At 48.0% G+C, this 17,616-nt stretch overlaps 3 protein-coding genes and 1 pseudogene across 4 annotated transcripts in view; 1 reads left to right on the forward strand and 3 right to left on the reverse strand.

The window, feature by feature from the left end:
* Window positions 1–1,659: 1,659 nt before the first annotated feature.
* Window positions 1,660–3,192, reverse strand: LOC108555284 (uncharacterized; annotated as a pseudogene).
* A 721-nt stretch (window positions 3,193–3,913) lies between these two features.
* On the reverse strand, window positions 3,914–7,270 carry LOC108555285 (uncharacterized). Its single transcript, XM_017910860.1, has 5 exons — window positions 6,886–7,270; window positions 5,922–6,474; window positions 5,306–5,639; window positions 4,783–5,149; window positions 3,914–4,417 (listed from the first exon to the last, which is right to left on the reverse strand). The coding sequence occupies exons 1-5, from the start codon at window positions 6,982–6,984 to the stop codon at window positions 3,914–3,916; spliced, it is 1,857 nt and encodes a 618-aa protein (XP_017766349.1). The 5' UTR covers window positions 6,985–7,270.
* A 978-nt stretch (window positions 7,271–8,248) lies between these two features.
* LOC108555352 (arylsulfatase J) lies at window positions 8,249–11,907 on the forward strand. The gene is made up of 8 exons (XM_017910960.1): window positions 8,249–8,873; window positions 8,997–9,170; window positions 9,865–10,077; window positions 10,408–10,657; window positions 10,730–10,909; window positions 10,996–11,262; window positions 11,376–11,649; window positions 11,720–11,907. Exons 1-8 carry the CDS (start codon window positions 8,763–8,765, stop codon window positions 11,886–11,888), a joined length of 1,638 nt encoding a protein of 545 aa, XP_017766449.1. The 5' UTR covers window positions 8,249–8,762; the 3' UTR covers window positions 11,889–11,907.
* A 392-nt stretch (window positions 11,908–12,299) lies between these two features.
* LOC108555351 (uncharacterized protein KIAA0930 homolog) overlaps window positions 12,300–17,616 on the reverse strand; it is a 6,707-nt gene continuing 1,390 nt past the window's right edge. Inside the window, exons 2-9 of one of the 2 annotated variants that reach the window (XM_017910958.1) lie at window positions 16,516–16,835; window positions 16,157–16,420; window positions 15,978–16,077; window positions 15,558–15,863; window positions 14,550–14,738; window positions 13,749–14,318; window positions 12,494–12,643; window positions 12,300–12,378 (exon numbers count right to left, since the gene is read on the reverse strand). In XM_017910958.1, coding sequence (XP_017766447.1) covers window positions 12,338–12,378; window positions 12,494–12,643; window positions 13,749–14,318; window positions 14,550–14,738; window positions 15,558–15,863; window positions 15,978–16,077; window positions 16,157–16,420; window positions 16,516–16,835 — 1,940 coding nt within the window. In that variant the 3' untranslated portion in view covers window positions 12,300–12,337. The remainder of the gene's footprint in view (window positions 12,379–12,493; window positions 12,644–13,748; window positions 14,319–14,549; window positions 14,739–15,557; window positions 15,864–15,977; window positions 16,078–16,156; window positions 16,421–16,515; window positions 16,836–17,616) is intronic. The other variant, XM_017910959.1, reaches the window with a different exon arrangement.

Raw genomic sequence — 17,616 nt, forward strand, 5'->3', positions numbered from 1 at the left:
GTGATTAACACGTTCCGTGCCAAGCCATTTTCGACATGATCTCCAGGCCATTTGCCGTTTCGGCTAAAAATTGATATTTCGATTTTGCAGGATTAAATTTTTAATTTTTAATTTGTCATGAAATATATTTTCAGGGTATTAAATAAATATGTCTGCGTGTTCCATTTATGATACACACGCGACCTGCAGATCGAATTTAACGTGTACGTGGCACGGAGCGTGTTAACCTCTTTGTATACGATATTATACGAGGTTCGTGGTAAGGAAATCGAGCAAACGCGAGCGTACGGTTAGCCTCGTGGTCAAATTCCGTCCGTGTCCTTCCGGCTCAGTTGCGTGTTATTCTTCGACGCGATAGCACGACATGGCTCGGCGCGCGACCGATTTTCCTGTTGGTGGTGCCACACCCATCGGGACTTCGAGAATCTTCGAACGAGAGCTTGGTTAGTAATATTTATTTTACGTCTATTTACTTATATCTTTGTCACTGTTCCGATGCTGTATGTACTTACAATTTTGTCACTGTTCTGAATTTGGGATGGGTGATGGAGTGACACGTGACGTCGATAGTAGAGGATAGGAAAGACACCTGCGCATTTATTTTGTCGAGGAAACTAGTAATTTACGCGTAGCTAGGGAGATAGTAATTTAGACGTGCTTCTCTAAGGTTTAATGATTATTTACATTAGTTAGGCTCGTGGTTAATCCTTTCGCTACTATGGGTGACTGTAGTCCACGAGACGCCATTTGCACACGACAGGTTGGCCGCAAAAATTGAGTAAAAATTAAGACAAGTGCTATCGTTTCTCTTCGCAAAGAATTGCAAGCGCTATTGCGATGGTCGGTCTTTCCTCCATTTTCTTTTTCCTTCAAAAGACTTAGCCTCGAATGCTAAAGACTTTACGATCGTAATATTTCCATCATTGGCACGACGCTTTCGCGGCGATACCCGCCATATTGAAAGGATTAACCTTTTGCACTCGAGAGGTTAGGTTCAGTCACCATTTCATAAGATTTGGAAGATCGATATTAATTAATATATCAAATTTATTGTAATGTAACAGTGTGTGAGATATCGAAATCAAATAATTCTACAATTCTTCATTTACTGCTCACAAAAGTATCGTCAGTTTTTTTTAGTAGAGAATCTTTAAATTTCTACTCTTCTCTAGCCAAAATATCGTCGAGTGCAAAGGATTAATTTTCTCCGATGTCTTTCTATTATATTCTTCTTACGTGTTATTCTTTGCTACGTTCGTGTGACAGATTCTGATCTTGATTATGGCAAACGCCGTCTCTGTATCCCTAAAGTTAACCTCTTGTACTCGTCGATTTTTTCGTCACAGAAAAATAGTAATTCGAAGACTTCAGAAGTCGAGGATATTTTTGAAACGGTGAATAAGAAATCGTATGCAAATTAGGGCGTGGAATTACTTTACCTCGACATTCCACGCATCGTTGAGTAATTTTAGATTTGCTATATTAATTAACACCGATCTTTGGAATGTGATTAAATGGCGACTGAGAGGCGCCTATCGAGTGCGAAGGGTTAAATCGTAGGGCAAGAGGTTAACTCGAAGGTACCTTAGAATGATACCATTCTGATTTCCTTCTATCCTCGTTCCCACGTGTCGAGGTCAGATGCAGGGAATTGAAAAGTCAAAACTCGAAACGCAAACGCGACGCCCAGAGTCGTTTCACATCTCTCATCCTCTGTCCTCTTCTTCGGCCACTCGCGTACGTAGTCATCGCGAACATGGTCATCACCTTGTCCCACCAATGGTCCATTAACCCAGTCTGCGACAAGTGCATCGGTTAAACGCATCTCTAACCGGCCAATTAGAGCGCACCGCGAAAGCCGAGTACAGAGTATTTATTCTATTACATATTCCGCTTCGAAACACGAGATTCCTCCTTGTCAGCGATCCTCGCGGACGTAGACTCATCTGCGACTCTAGCCACGTTCCCTCGTTTCTCCGCGTACTCGCTAATCCGCATGCTTCCGTGTGATCCACCATGTTGGAGAGAACTCGTCGAAGACAGAGTTGTCGCACTGATCGTAACTACGTTCGTGGATCTCAGGTCTCAATTTTGATAGCCTTCGGCGTGCCTAGGATCTATGTAGGATCTATGAATAGCGTGGAAGTCGGTTTAAGAGACAGGTTGCGACATCGATGAAGTCATAAGGAAGAAGAGACATTCTGATTAGGTAGATGCTCGGTAGACCTGCTTCGGAATGGGACAAACGAGACATAGAATCGTCTAATATTTTTCTAGGAACTTCTAACCTCACGGAGCTTATTCCTCAGCTTGCAAAAGCTCCAGGAACAGGCGCGATAAACGCCCACGCGACGGTTGTAGATATGAACACGGGATTCATAAACTCGAAGATCTTCGCGTAGGCTGCCTCGTTATCCGGATACCTGGTCGGAATACTGATTCCCGAGTTCGCATGGTGGTCATGTCGGGCCTGTCGAAGACGTGCTGAATATTCAGCGACACGTAGTACTCTCTGCTCGCTGGTCACCAGCAGCAGGAGCTCGTGGTAGCCGCGTAGCTTCACGCCGGTGTGTTCAGTTTGGACAGGAGTAATTCGGCTACCGTGCCACCTTAACTCGATGAAGTCTTCCCCCTTCGGAGAGATCGATTGTCAGGCTGCGTATAGGTCTGCACCCTGTGGCCCCGTTTCGAGTCTAAGTTGCCGCAGGTTGTTCGACCTAGAAACGCGACGTGCTAGTTTCTGCTGGGTGTTTGACTTTGTATACCGTGGAGCGTGAAGCGCGTTGGCTTGTTCTTTTGCGAGGCAGGATGAAAGGTCTGTTTGTTGCGCGAGTTTGGGGATCATCTCGGATATTTGTCTCGGCTGTTCCTATTTTTCCTGCTTTGGCTTTCGCGTCTCCGAGGCGAATGGGTTTCAAGGTGTGCATTTGTCCGTTTGTCTTTGTGGTCGAGGCAGAAAGGCCTTTTTCTAGGCGCTTTTCCAGAAAGGAGAGCTAAGCTTTTGCCTTTTTAGTTATATTCCTGTAGATACATCTTGTTTAGATAGAATGGTGCTGGGTTCTATAAGCGTGTCGTAATTAGTATTGTTGTAATTTCGTTGTAGTATTTTTTAAACGATTGACACACAGGTGGTTTTTGATTTTGTTTGGTCTCATTGCGAGAGTGATAAGTAAAGGTGGTAGTGGTGTCCATGTTGTTGATATTTTACCAAGAGGGACACGACAAACCCTGGTTTTTTTGAGATTTCTTTTCGCAAACAGTCAGAGGGATATATATAATTCTCTGAAGCCCCCTCTCTCTTTTTCTCCATCCCACGTTGTTGATGGTTGTTGATGAAAGGATGGGATATGCAGATCATTTTCATCCTGGGCCTGCTAGTGTGGGACTTATCGGTAAGGCTACGTAGCAGGTGCTGCCTTAAACGGAGGATATTTATAAGAGTTTAGAAATTGTATATATAGGAAGCGGAGGGTCTTTACCGAGGACTTGCGAGAAAGTCCTCGACGCTCGTTTAAGTAGGAATCCATCTAGCGGCGAGAGTGAGAACGACACCGCTACAACTCTATGCAAACCAACGCGTCGCTGTAACATTGCTATCGAGTAAGAAATTAAATAAAAATTTGCCAACTCTATCCAAAGTTCGACAAGTATAATCGATATTATCGTTGTATTGTCAAGATTCGGAGCATATATTTCGCGAAATTCATAGTCTCAGTTTCGATCCCGCTGCAGTAAAAATTCCTCGCGTCGAGCTACTTTAATAACACCGATATTTCCATTCGCGAGTTGCCAAGGACTCATCTCGAGACCTAAGTTAACCGCTTCGAAGAATCAATCGACGCACTCGTAAAACCGCAACAAATCGCCACGAAATTATCCAAGATCACTGTTACTATAGTCGAGTGAGAGGGATCTATCTCCTCGATCTGCGAGCACGATATCTTCCAACGATGACCTCCGCAACGAAAGTCACAATGGCGCAAACCTGGCCAATCACGAGAATGTAGAAGCTGAACGTGATCTGTTTGATGGTCAATATCCTGAAGCTCTTCTTCCGATTCATTCGTCTCTTCTTCCATGCCTCGTAGATCCTTCTCGTGTTCAGACTCCTCCACATGGTTATTAATCCAGACTCCATCGCGTGACGAATTATTTTCGTCACTGGTCTCAGTAGCGGCCAGTCCTTCCTGGTCACGTAGACCTGCTGGGTCCGCTGTATCCTGCGAGATCGATACAGAGGCTCGTTCTCGATCCTCACGTACTGGTGGAGACAATCGTCTATACACGCGGCTCTTCGCGATCTTAGCACTTGCTGCCTGCAGCTGTGGTAGGTGGTCTCGTGGAAACGCGACCGTAACTCGGCATCCCGAAGCATCTGCTCGTGGAACATCGAGCCGTAGATCTGGTAGCCAGATTTCTGTGAAAGTTTGTAAGCTTTATCGGATTGGCAGTCTATCTATCCGGAAGTTCGAAATCACTTTTAACGATTTATCCATCCGTCATTATCGACGACGAATCACTCGCGATTCCCATGCAGGATCGATTGCATTTTCATTGCTCTCAGTGAATAGGAAGAGAAGGAAAGGGTTGGCATAATTTACTGCTGCTATCGTGCCTAGGTCTGAGGAGAATGGAAGCTACTCTAACAGAGAGTGTATACTATTGTTCCGATTATTTTAATTAAAAGATTCAAGGTTCTTCCTCATACGAGCAAGTGATTCCAAACTTTCGAACATCGTGAACGTATATTTAGATATATAGAAAAGATTAGGAATGGCGTACCCTCAGATCCTCCGCGGTCCTGATATTCGGCAGGGAAACAGGAATGCTGAGTATCGAGGCCCAGTGGCTGAGGACCAGGGCGTTTACTACGAAGTACAATATGAACACAGAAGTGAAGAAAATTCTGCAGGAACTGGCTTTGGGTAGTTTATACATGGACACCGAGGTAACGAAACGCGTCATGTTCAAGCACGCTGGGAAAAATCCCTGGTATTTCGCGAGGATGCAGAGGCTGATCACGAACACGATGGCGCACCCCAGGCTCACGAAGGGCGAGTGGAAGGTCAAGAACTTGATGAACTCTGACTTTTCTCCTGCCCTCTGTGTTATCACGCAGAAACCCTCTTCCCCGTGAGGATACGTGTGTCTGTAATCAAAACACCGTGATGAACTAATCCTGTTCATAAATGTCGCGAGGACTCCTCGAGTCTAGCTGTCCGTCCAGCGTTTTACTCGGCTATTTCGTTCGATCTAGCGTCTATCTAGGGTCTAATCTAGCGTTTAATCCTGAAGGAACACGTACTCGATCTTCCACAAGCTGTACAGGCCTCTCGCGTTCATTCCCATGTCCACCTCGCCACTAGCCACGTCGGCCAGCATTCCCACCATGATGCCGTGTTTGTCGATGCCCCCGAGACGGTACACCGTGCCTCTATACACCAGTACGTTCATGCTAGCGTTCAACTTCTTGAACACCATCTTCAGGATTTCGCTGTTGTCGCCGGTGAACTTCTCCAAGCCGGACTTACTTTCGTCTATGTGGAGATGGGGCTCGAAGGATATGGCGTTCAGTCGGATTTCATAACCGTTCAGGTCCCTCGTCTTATCGAACATCAAGTCCTTGCACATCCTCGAACCTTCAGAAAACGATTAAGATATTGTCCATCGCCATGGATTCGATAAATCTGATCGAAACTGTCAAATCTAACTTTAACAGTAGTTTGGCCTCGGTCTTCACGGAAGTGGGATTAAACGAGTTGTTTCGTAGCTGACGTCTCTGAATAAGGAATGAAATTGCGCAGGCTGCAGGAATGTCAATAACACTGTCAAGTACGAAACAACTCGTCTAGGGACTGTCAATTAGAGACCGATTAATTCGAGGTGTCTTCAAACATGTGTTAAAAATTTGTTGGACTTGCCATTTCTGTATTTCCTTCTCAATAATAGCCAGGGATGCCCACTGCGTCCTTCATAGTACCCAGCTTGCTTCCAAGCTCTCGGCGCCATGCTCGAATAGGGATTATAGGTATAGAGGACGAGTCCGTGAATGGGATCGATGCACAGGAATATCGTGGAAAGTCTGTCGTATTCCCAGGCTGTCCACAGGAACGTATGAGCGTTCGCACAGCCGCGTTCCTCGGTCCTCCTGTCTATCAGGATATGGAACCCATTGAAGTTGCCCCAGCTAGAATCCTTTATCCTCTGCAGCAGCAATCTGAGCATCGGCTGCGAAGACGCGATCACCACGAAATGATCCAACTTGCGGAGCAGATGCAAGGAGGTGTACCGATTGTACTCCGTGAACGAGTATCTGCTCAGGGCGAACAGTTCTGACGTGGACGTCTGCGTCTCGGAGACCAGAGCGATCTGTAGACCATCGAGCAACGATCGCTGAAGGAAGTCTTCGTACTCCCCGGCTAACAGGAGGGCGTTGTGACGGTTGAAAATCGTGCAGCATTGGAGGATCCTTATCTGAAAGCACGACTTTCCACTTTGAGCGCTTCTATTGGTAGTTAGTTCTCGGGACCAGTCTTTCTGACCTATTTAGTAATTTCGAAACATCCTTTTTCTTTTACAATAAATATTTAAAGGTAGCATTTGTACATAGAGAGGTAGAATCATAGAATCGCGATGTCATTGCTTTTGGTTCTTACCGAATTATCAATTTTGACAAAAAACTAGGTCCTTCGAATTGACACCGGATTGGCAATTGACACTGGAACTGTCAAATCGAATTTACCCGCTCTAATCTCTTTGTTCCTACGAAAATTAACGGTGACCACGAGGTAGAAACGTAACTGCTTAAATTCGTTATCTATTTTGATATAAGATAAATAGTTTCAGTGTCAATCGCTTTCGCAACCAGGGGTGAAATATAAGTACCGTTTCGCCGATCAACTTGTCGTACGTGACGTTACCCACGGTCGCGTTTGCGACCAGCATAGACACGGGCAAAACAAAATTCCAACCGATCTGGGTCATAGTTCGCGACAGGCAATTAACACGCACAACCGGTAGCGACTGAGTGGTCGTTATACTTTCCCCGCAAAATCATCGTAAAGTCTCGAGGAAGTAAACGATATCGTCGTTGCCCTAGCAGCGTAGGTCAAGTGACGGTAATCAGACTCAATTTTAGCCGACCGAGAATGAAACTCCACTTCCAAGTTCATTCAATGACTTTGTTTCACTTCCTCCAGACGATCCTTGCTTAACCGGTTCACCGAAATCCGTGCTCACGGAGCAACGTTAGACGAGCTACTGGCCGATGACACCCCATAGCGTGATCCGTAGCGTCCCTCTTGCGTTAGGTACCATTTTCGTGGTAATCGTTCCACGTAGATAACCATCTAAATCGACCGTGTCCATTTTCACAGTTAGATAACGGTCACCCACGATTTTTGACCGTGTTTTCATCCGTTCGAAAAGTGGTCACCATCGCGACTAATAACTGCGCGAATCCACGTTAAAAATCGAGGAAAATCAGAGAAAATCTAGGAAAATCTAAGAAAATCGAGGGGAAACTAGGAAAATTTAGGAAAATCTAGAAAAATCCAGCAAAAATATAAGTAAATCTAGGAAAATCTAAGAAAATCAAGGGAAACCTAGGAAAATCTAGAAAAATCTAGGGACATTTAAGAAAATCTAAGAAAATCGAGAGAAATCTAGGAAAAACTAGAAAAATCCAGAAAAATGTAGCAATATCTTGGAAAATCTAAGAAAATTTATGAAATTCTAGGAAAATCTAGAAAAATCCAGGAAAATTATAAGTAAATCTAGGAAAATCTAAGAAAATCGAGGGAAACCTAAGGAAATCGAGAGAAATCTAGGAAAATCTAGAAAAATCTAGGGACATTTAAGAAAATCGAGAGAAATCTATGAAAAACTAGAAAAATATAGAAAAATGTTGGAAAATGTTGGAAAATCCAGGAAAATCTAAGAAAATTTATGAAATTTTAGGAAAATCTAGAAAAATCCAGGAAAATTATAAGTAAATCTAGGAAAATCTAGGAAAATCTAGGAAAATCTAGGAAAATCTAAGAAAATCGTGGGAAACTTAGGGAAATCGAGAGAAATCTAGGAAAATCTAGAAAAATCTAGGGACATTTAAGAAAATCTAAGAAAATCGGGAGAAATCTAGATAGAACTAGAAAAATCTTGGAAAATCTAGGAAAATCAAAGAAAATCGAAAAAATCGAGGAAAATGGAGGTGTCCTCTAATCAGAGAACCTTAGATAGGTACGAGGGAAACGCGCAAACGACCGAATCCAAGAAATCCTCGTCCAACCGGCGACGTTGAAGAAGACGATTCTTGCAAGTGGGAGTGCTGCCCCACCATACTCGCGTGGAAGAGGACGAGCCGAGGACAGTTTCGCACCGGTCGTCGGCCCGTGAGCTCGCTCTTGCTAGCAGGTTCCATGAACAGGGTGTCGTGTCGTCTTGCACTCGCACGTGTCGACCCGCTGTATCGTTATCTCGACCTCGCTCTAATCCACCGTTCGTTGACACAGCGACTCCTGCTCGCAGCGGTTGCAGGACGACGTCGCAGACCTTGGCGCACCTCGCGCTAGACGCGTTTGCGTACACAGTTGTCGGGACCAGGATTAAACTCGCGGGCCAATTGCGCGCAGATTGATCAATTGATCGCGAGGAAGCTGCTTAGCGAGTTGGATCGCGCTGCACGGAAATAGTACCGCTCTAAGGGAACCGGTTTACAGTTCCACGAAAGACGAGCCTCGTCCCGTGGGTGGGCGTCCGACAAGATGATAGGGGCTCGAGGAGTAGCGGCGTGCTTTTACGCGACAGTCTTTGTCGTTTGTCACGCGGCTGCAGCCGTGCAGCCGCATATCGTGTTCATTTTGGCTGACGACTTGGTGAGGTGTCAACTTTTTCGTAATACTCCTCCGCAAATGACGGAGTCTTTCGTTCGTCGATATCTCGGTATCGACGATGAATATCGGGGATCTACAGCGTGGCTAATAGGCGTCGGTTAATAGGGATGGAACGACGTCGGATTCCACGGGTCAGGCCAGATCCCGACGCCGAACATCGACGCCCTGGCGTTCTCCGGGCTGCTGTTGGACCGGTATTATGTCACGCCGATTTGCACACCGTCCAGAAGCGCTCTGATGACCGGCAAGCATCCCATTCACACCGGAATGCAGCACGGGGTACGCGGCTCCCTCGTTAACCGTTTAATCGCGCAATCGGCTTGTAAATAAGGCGACGTGGTCCTGTCGGTCGCTTACGGTCATTCGGCTGTGGTTCGTTGCGCTCGAACGACGTTATTTCACCGCGAGATTAAAATAGGTAGATTGAAATATCGCGTCGCGGTATTCGCGGGAATTCTTGGACCGGAACATTTTCCTGTCGAGGGATTCGCAATCGCGTCGATTAGAATCTGCGGTCGGCTCTCGCGGTTCCAGTGAATTCGACGCTCATCCAGTGATCGCGTTTTCGATCGTGTATCTCTCGTCCGTTCGATCTATTTCCACTTTTGCATCTGCGATATATTTCCATCGGCTACTCGGTGTGACCTTTTTCTAATTTCATTTCCACTGCTACCGCGTTTACGTCTAAATGACAGCTGACCTCCAACAGTCGGTGTCGCGAAATGTTACTAGATCGAACGTCCAAATTTTCCTGAATTTTCTAAATAAATTGTTAGCAATGTAGAACGCTGCGAAACGAAATGACGTCGCTGTCTATGACACACGGGCTGTTGCTAAAATTTAAATCGTCTCGAGAACACGAAGGGTTGGGCTGTTAGGAGGGTGAAAAGGGTTAAAGGGATATTTTGCTGTAGCTTCTAAGAGGCTCGACAGAGAGATCGCTAGACAATTAACGCTGCACGCGTGGAATTAGGTCCTCAAGTGCGCAGAGCCGAGGGGACTTCCCCTTCAAGAGAAACTCTTACCGGAATATCTACGAGAACTCGGGTACAACACCCACATCGTGGGTAAATGGCACTTGGGATTCTACATGAAGGAGTACACGCCTCTGTATAGGGGATTCGAGTCGCACACAGGCTTCTGGAGCGGCCACCAAGATTATTTTGACCACAGTGCCGTGGAAAGCGTGAGTAGTTTAATTTTAACGCTTTTACTGCCAGCCACGAGTATGCGAAAATTCCGCGGTCGCTTTGATACGCATCCGCGATTTCCACGAATCGTATCCACACAGACAAACAAGTTTCGTGTTCCTAAATATCGCACCATTCGCGCTCTTCAATCCCAAAGGACACGAAATATTTCGCAAACATTTAATAAATCCGAAATATATTTATTCTCTTTAGTTCCAGGGGGTACAAAGTATAATATAATCGCGTTCTTTCATTTCGCGACGATAGATCGAACCTAAACTATGAACGTCCTTCTATCTTCTAAAATTACTTTCATTTGCACGCAGCCATATTTTGGATTGGACATGAGAAGGGGACTGGGATCAGCCTGGGACCTTCACGGCCAATATTCCACGGACATCTTCACGAAGGAAGCAGTGACTCTAATCGAGAAACACAACACCAGTCGCCCCATGTTCCTCTACTTGGCTCACGCGGCTGTGCACTCCGGAAACCCCTACAACCCTCTGCCAGCACCCGACCAGGAGGTCGCCAAGTTCACCAACATCGCCGACTACGAGCGTAGACGTTTTGCTGGTAACTGGAGTACGCTTGGTTACCGATTTACCGATCTCCATGATCAGAGGAATCACCGTGATCTCGTTACAGGCATGCTGAGCAAGCTAGACGAATCGGTTGGTCGCGTGGTGGAGGCGCTTCGTAAAAGGGACATGCTGAAGAACAGCGTGATCGTGTTCTCCACGGATAATGGCGGGCCACCGGCCGGCTTCAACCTAAACGCCGCGTCGAATTGGCCCCTGAGGGGCACAAAAAACACTCTGTGGGAAGGCAGGGCTAAAATATCGCAGATTGAAAATAATTCGTTAAAGCAAAGAGGGCAGGAAAAAAGGGAATGACCAATTTGTCTCGATCAGGTGGCGTCAGAGGAGCCGGTTTGCTGTGGTCACCGAGACTGCTGCGTCCTGGCAGGCTGAGCAGGCAGCTGTTCCACATTAGCGACTGGCTACCGACCCTCGTGAGCGTTGCCGGAGGAGACCCGTCCAATTTGACGATCGACGGCGTGGATATGTGGCAAGCTTTGCGCGAGGACGTCGAATCTCCTCGGAATTCCGTCCTTCACAACATAGACGACATCTTTGGCGTGGCAGCCATCACTGTTGGCCACTGGAAATACGTTCAGGGTAAAAAGTAATCGCGTCTTGGCGATCAGGGATGTTGGGGGGTCTGCGTGGTCCATTCGGTGATTTTCTTGCTGTCGGTTCTGTTCGATCGTCGCGTTTCCGTGATTTTCAAGGGTCTACCTACAACGGCCAATGGGACGGTTGGTACGGACCGTCTGGTAGGAAGCTGGTCTACGACGTGGGAGGCGTGGTCGGTAGCATGGCTGGTCGAGCAGTGGCTAGCGTAGGCTTCAACTTGTCCGCAGAAGCTATCCGGTCTCTTCGTGATAAAGCCAAGGTGAACTGCGCAGAGAAAAACGAGAGCTTGCCGGTGTGCAAGCCGCTGGAGGCACCTTGCCTGTTCAACGTGCTGACGGACCCTTGCGAGGATAACAACGTGATAGACGAGTGAGTGACGCGAATGAGGGTAAAGACGAGAAATGTTTCAGTGAGAAAAATATTATTTATTGGGTTCAAGGTACCCCTCCGTGCTGCCTGCCATACTGGAGGAGCTTCGCAGATTAAACGCCACTGCGGTACCGCCTGGGAACCTGCCGTGGGACAGCAGGGCAAATCCGATCTACTGGGACCACACGTGGACTAATTTCGGGGACTACTTGAACGTATTCGCGAATAATGTCAGTTGAGACACGCGCTCGGGGTGAAGGGGTCAAGGAATAATGTTCACCAAAGTACGTTGGTCGACACTCTCGCGTATCTTCGTACGTTCAAGGCTACGGGGTGAACCGATCTCGAAGGTAGTTTATTAAACGTGCGTTCATCTTTCCTCGTTCGCCTTCGTTCCTCTCGAAATGTCGTTGTGATCGTGCGACGCCATTACGCGTAGCGCCGTGATGTCTTCTTCCCGCCTTACTGTCCTCGGTCGCTCGTCAATTTCTTTCCTCTTTTCTTCGTTCTGTCCGTTACAACGATAATAAAGTAACTGGCGCGGGATTATAAATAGTATCTCGTTTATTTCTTAATCTATACACTTCGTTCTTGTTGGACCACAGTTCTATCCAAGTGCGTACAAAGTGGGGAACGTAATGGTAAAGGGGAACCCGTTTTAAATGAAAAAGAAACGTCCTCGTGTTGGCTAGAACGTCAGAATAGGTCCTTCTCGATGGTCAAGAATATCTGCGAACAAATGTAAACCTCGATGAATAATTTTAATGACTTCATTCCATTGTCAAACGCGTCTATAGTGTCTTTCGTCTCTGTTAACGTACAAGATTCGTGTCCAATGACGTACCTTTGGCAATGCTCCACCAGGGCAACGTAATGTACGTAAGAAACGCGTTCAGGGGCACGGATTGAGCCCGTCTGGTCTCCTTCCAGAAGTGGAAGGTTTGCGTGAATCCCCGCATCGTCCACAGGGGGTTGTAAGCGCCGTCGTCCAGCTCTGTCGACAGACAGATAACGATCCGGTTATTGCTAATGACTAGGTATCGACAGATCAGAGACTCGACCTACGATTAAGATCCTGGAATGATTCGTGTCGATCAATTAGACGGAGCAAATTACAGGGAACAGGTCTGGACGATGTAGAGAGGTTGAGCTACGATCACGGGATGGGATCGAGACGAGTTGCTGTTGGACTCGGTTGGTGAAGCCTGATGGGTGTAGCACGAAAATTTGTAGATATGTTGCAATGATGCACATCAGCTACAGGTGCGCAGAAAAGACAAACACGAACAGGGATGCATTAGCTTTTTCCTCTCCCCTCGATTCTTTTATCTCTGTTTCTTTTCCCAGGTGGATCTTTGATATCTAGTTTGCTAATGCATTTTCTGAGGCGATTGAACACAGCGAAGCAGGAAGATAGGGCGAGTCGTTGTAGCTACTAACACGAACAGTTTGCGCTCTACGATTCTATCGGTGTCAGTGATCACTTGTCCCTCATCGTGGATGACTATGTTTATACCGGTGGTGAAACAAGCACGATCGCTATTCTTTCTCCGACCACGTCAACGAGACGTTTCGAGATCTCTAGTCATCGATTACCGCCAGAAACCACCACCAGCACTCCGGCGACACCGCCACGACGACCTCGACGCGGTACTCGTCGTTCGCGTCGTCTCAGAACGCACCCCCGTTGCCATTGCAATTTCACCATCTTCATAAACACAGTCATTGGCTGAGCATGGTTGTACAAGTTTAGCTTCGCAAGGACAAATGAACGTAGTACAAGAACTGCACGGATCGAATACGATGGACAGCGTGGCAGCTTTTCGATGTTGCGCGAGCTGCTCGATGAACGACCGTTACACCCCGAGCGTGTGAAATTTCGATCTGATCGTTCGCGAGTACACGGCTGTCTAAACAAGGAGGAAAATTAACGAGAACGTTTGCTTCTCGCAACGCTCGGACAGCCTGGACTCGCAGACTTGGCAGAGATAAACGGTCGTTCATCGGAGAAAGCCGACAGCTGTTCGCGTGGGCGCGTGATCGGTTGGCTATATGTGGGGTGGTGTAGAGGTGTGTCGGGCAGGGGAAGAAGAATTTACCCTGTGAGCCGGGGCGGCGCGGGAGCTCGCACCAATAGTAGATAGCTGTGCCGTCTGGTGTGACTCGGTGCGGAGGAAGTGGGTTGCCCGCGAAGCTGCCGGACAACGCTCGTCTTCGCCTCCTTCTCGGCAGGGTGGCGCTCTGCCTGTGCGTGGTCAGGTTGCCGCGGGTAATACGCGCGTTCGCGTTTTTATCTTTCAACTGCTCCTCGTTTTTGTTCTTGTTCCGACCGGTGTAGTACTCCTCGTGGTCGGAGCCTGCCGAGCGCAGACGCCGGCGTCCTTCTGTCCGACGCACCCTGACCACTTCGTCGTCGCTCAGCCGTCGTTGCTCCTCGTCGTTCTCCAGGTTGTTCAGTCGCTCCTGATTGATCTGTCCGGTGCTGTACGGCCTTCGTTTCCTGTTATCGTCCGCCTCCTCGTATCCCAACGGCAGTTCCTCCTTGCCGTGCACCAGTATCGCACCCGCGTCCAATTTCTGTCTCACGTTGTCGTCCGTCAAGCACGCAGCGGCCGGCACGAGAATCTCGCTGCCGACCTCGATATGGTTGTGCTGGTGGTTCTGGAGGCCTGCCACCAGATAATTCGTTTCACCGTGCGCGCGCTCGTGTCGCGTTTTCGCCATCCCACCGTCCCTTCGTCTCTGTCGCGTTTTCATTTCGCACGTAATCGTGTACCGGACGTCGGAAGATCGATCCTAGATCCGTTGGAGCCCGGGTTCTGCCAAGTGTCTCGAAGCTGACTTTTCGAAGGCGCAAGAGACGAGGAACGGTCGTTTGCAACGCGCATGAGCACGCTCACCGTGTGTCTCGTGATAGGCCTCCTTGTGATTCGGCGAGTTCTCATTTTCGCTACATTCCCACGAGTTACGTTGCTTTTGCTTCGGTCGTTGTTGCCTATTGGGAAGAGGGGATCTTCGTCGCCTAACGTGCGGACTCCTGTGATTTCCTGGTGAGCCCCGGCCGCCCCAGCTGCTATCCTGTAGGTCGGCTACAAAGGAAAGAGCCGGAATGGCACGTGACACAGATTAGAGACAAGGTATTTCTGTTGTATTTTTTTAAATTTCGCTTTCTTTTTCCGTTCGTTTTATATTATATCGTATTCTATTTAGTCTTATTTTCGAACTGGTTTTGTCCATTTCGTGACAAGCGTAAGAGATTCGCGTGTGGTGGTGTTGGTGGTGGTGCTCTACAGCCGTTCCTTCTCGACGTGTTTTATCTCTGTTTGTCAGCGGTTTTCGTACGACTATCTGCAAACTTATCGAAAAACTGCGTCTCGTGGCATTGCACGGTCCGAGGTAATACAAAAGCACGGATCGACTTGGTTCTCTGCGAACCGATCTCGAGCTTCGCGTTTCCACGAAACTTCGCGACCACGCGAACGATCACGAACGAGGGCGTTCGTGTCGGTAAGATAAGCGAAAAACTCGAACCGATGAGACGCAGTAAAAATAACGAAAAAACATGGTTCGGTGCATGCAACTGTCCCGTTTCTCGGTCGCAATGGCCGGAACTGAATGGAACGCGACGCAGAGAAACGCAACGAAAATCCGACCGGCTAGAACGATGAATAAATCAAACGTCGAGACCGACTCCTAAGAGGATCAGCTAACTATCGAGAGTAAGAAATGTGCAGAATACACAGATACGTAACACAATGGCATGCACAGTCGATTCTGAAGGTCACAGGCATAAGAAAGAACAGGGAGAGCGGGTAAGTGAGAGAGTGTCGTCGTTCGTTCGCGACTTGCGTCCCATTCTCGTCGAACTTGGACGAATTAACACGCAAGGATAAGAGCAAGGTAGTTACCGTCACGAACGTCTCCGGCTTCGATCTCGCTCAGTCCGTTGGCCATCGAGTCCAGGCCCTCGTTCTCTGACCTAGCCTTGGTCGCAGCCGTGTCCGGCTTCGTTCGCCAGCCACCGCGGACGAAATTATTCAAATTAGCGCTTGGATCGGATAACCTTCGTTGATGTCGATACATGAACAATTCCTCGGCGTCGTCCCAGTCGGCGTCCCACAGGGAATCCGTGGCGCAGTAGCCGGGCTCCGAGGTCGGCGTCTCGGCCCCCGATCCCTTTGGCTTCGTCACAGCCATCTCCGCGTGACCCTTACCTGCGAAAACACGGTCAGTGAAGGTTCTCGGGTTTCTCTGAGAGGGTAGACGCGGTATAGTAACGGTGTAATCGATCGGCACGTCGAGGCAGGGTTTCCTATCGACGATCGTACCACGAGGTCCCTTCATTCGAACGAATTCGATTCGCTGAGAGGCCGCGCCGGAGAACAGGCCAAAGGTCATGCGCTGCGCCATCTTGGTGCTCAGGCTGGACTGAAAATCGAAAGGATAGAGGGAAATTTAACACGCGCGAATATTACCAGGATCGAGAGCGTGTGACATGGAAACATACTCTCGCGTCGTACACTTTCTTCAGCGCGTCGTATCTGATGGAACCGAGGAAAATGACACCCTGTATGGCGCCCTCTCTGTCGGACGCCACCAATTCCACGCATACCATCTCCCCGTCCCTGACTAGAATATCACAGAAAACTTCGTCGAAATTGTCCACCATGAAGCATATATGCGGGTACGTCATCTCCTCGAGATCTCCCTTCGCGTCCATTCGCCGTCGACTCGGACTCGCATATACCTTCTGCGAGTGCCTTCGTAATACCTGAAATGGAATTTTCGATGGAATTAATCGGGAAATAATCCACGAGTATATATTCATGGAATTTAAAGACAGGGAATAGGAGAACGAGGACCCACTTGCAATTCCTTGGGACTCGTTCTTGTGCAGATCGCTAACGTTAGCGTGTAGTCGAACTGATGTACGACCAGGTTCAGGTACACGGTTTCCTCCCAGTCTATATCTGGATCGCCGATCGGTAGTTTCTTGCTGTCTTTCCGGAACACGTCCACCTCTGTCTCGAACTTTGGCAAGTATCTCGACGACGTTTTCACGTGTTTCTTGCGCACGAAGAACAACAGATCGTCGCCGTCGATCGTGTGCTCTGCCTGGAAGAGGAAGTGCCTGACGAACAGGTCCGTCCAGTAGGTTGTACCCTGAAGTATCACGAAGCCGGAGTCTGTGGGAACACGGGCAGCTAGTGGTTAATGCGTAGGATCGAAATGTCGCGGAAGAAAAAAGAACGGAGGATGAAGGGCGCGAACAAAGGTCGTGTAAGGAAAAAAAAAAAAAAAAAATAGCAAGCTTAGGATTCTAGCGCAGGACGAGAGGGTCGGTATGCTCGATTATCAGAGGCAGTACGGTTGACTCGGCGTTATCCGCGAAGGAGAAGCAGAAGAAAATAATCCCCGAGCGAGAATAGGAACTGGTCGCGACCGAATCTCGGTGCTGGGAATCGATAATCGATAAGAATGTTCCGCGAAGACTTAATTGCAGCTTCCATAGCCAGCTAGGCATCTCGACGATTTCCCATCTCCTTTATTAAAGCCTCGCGCGCTTTTATTAAAAGCCGGGATGAAAGTTGACCTTTCACGAGCGTCGCCTATAGCGGAAATAGCACTTGATCCTATAGAAATACCCTCATTAACTGTACCCTCTCTGACATGGGACAACCGGTGATAGGCTATATACACACGGTACATTTACATCTTAATCGACGAATCCGTCCTCGTTCGAATGACTCCAGCGTAATCGCGTTTTCGTAACCGGAAGCGTTATTACTCGAATCGAGTGATACACGTAGCGTGCATTTAATTGCCCGTGGACGTCGCGTAACGTCATGTCGCATTTATAGACGGAACGAGTTCGCGACGATTACACACGGCCTCGGTTAACCTGCATATTTCGCACGGCCTACGCCTGATTCGAAATTGTCAACAGTCGATGAAGAGCCGTTGGCA

Source organism: Eufriesea mexicana, unplaced genomic scaffold (genome assembly GCF_001483705.2).
Source record: "Eufriesea mexicana isolate 0111107269 unplaced genomic scaffold, ASM148370v2 scaffold107, whole genome shotgun sequence".
Lineage (NCBI taxonomy): Eukaryota > Metazoa > Arthropoda > Insecta > Hymenoptera > Apidae > Eufriesea > Eufriesea mexicana.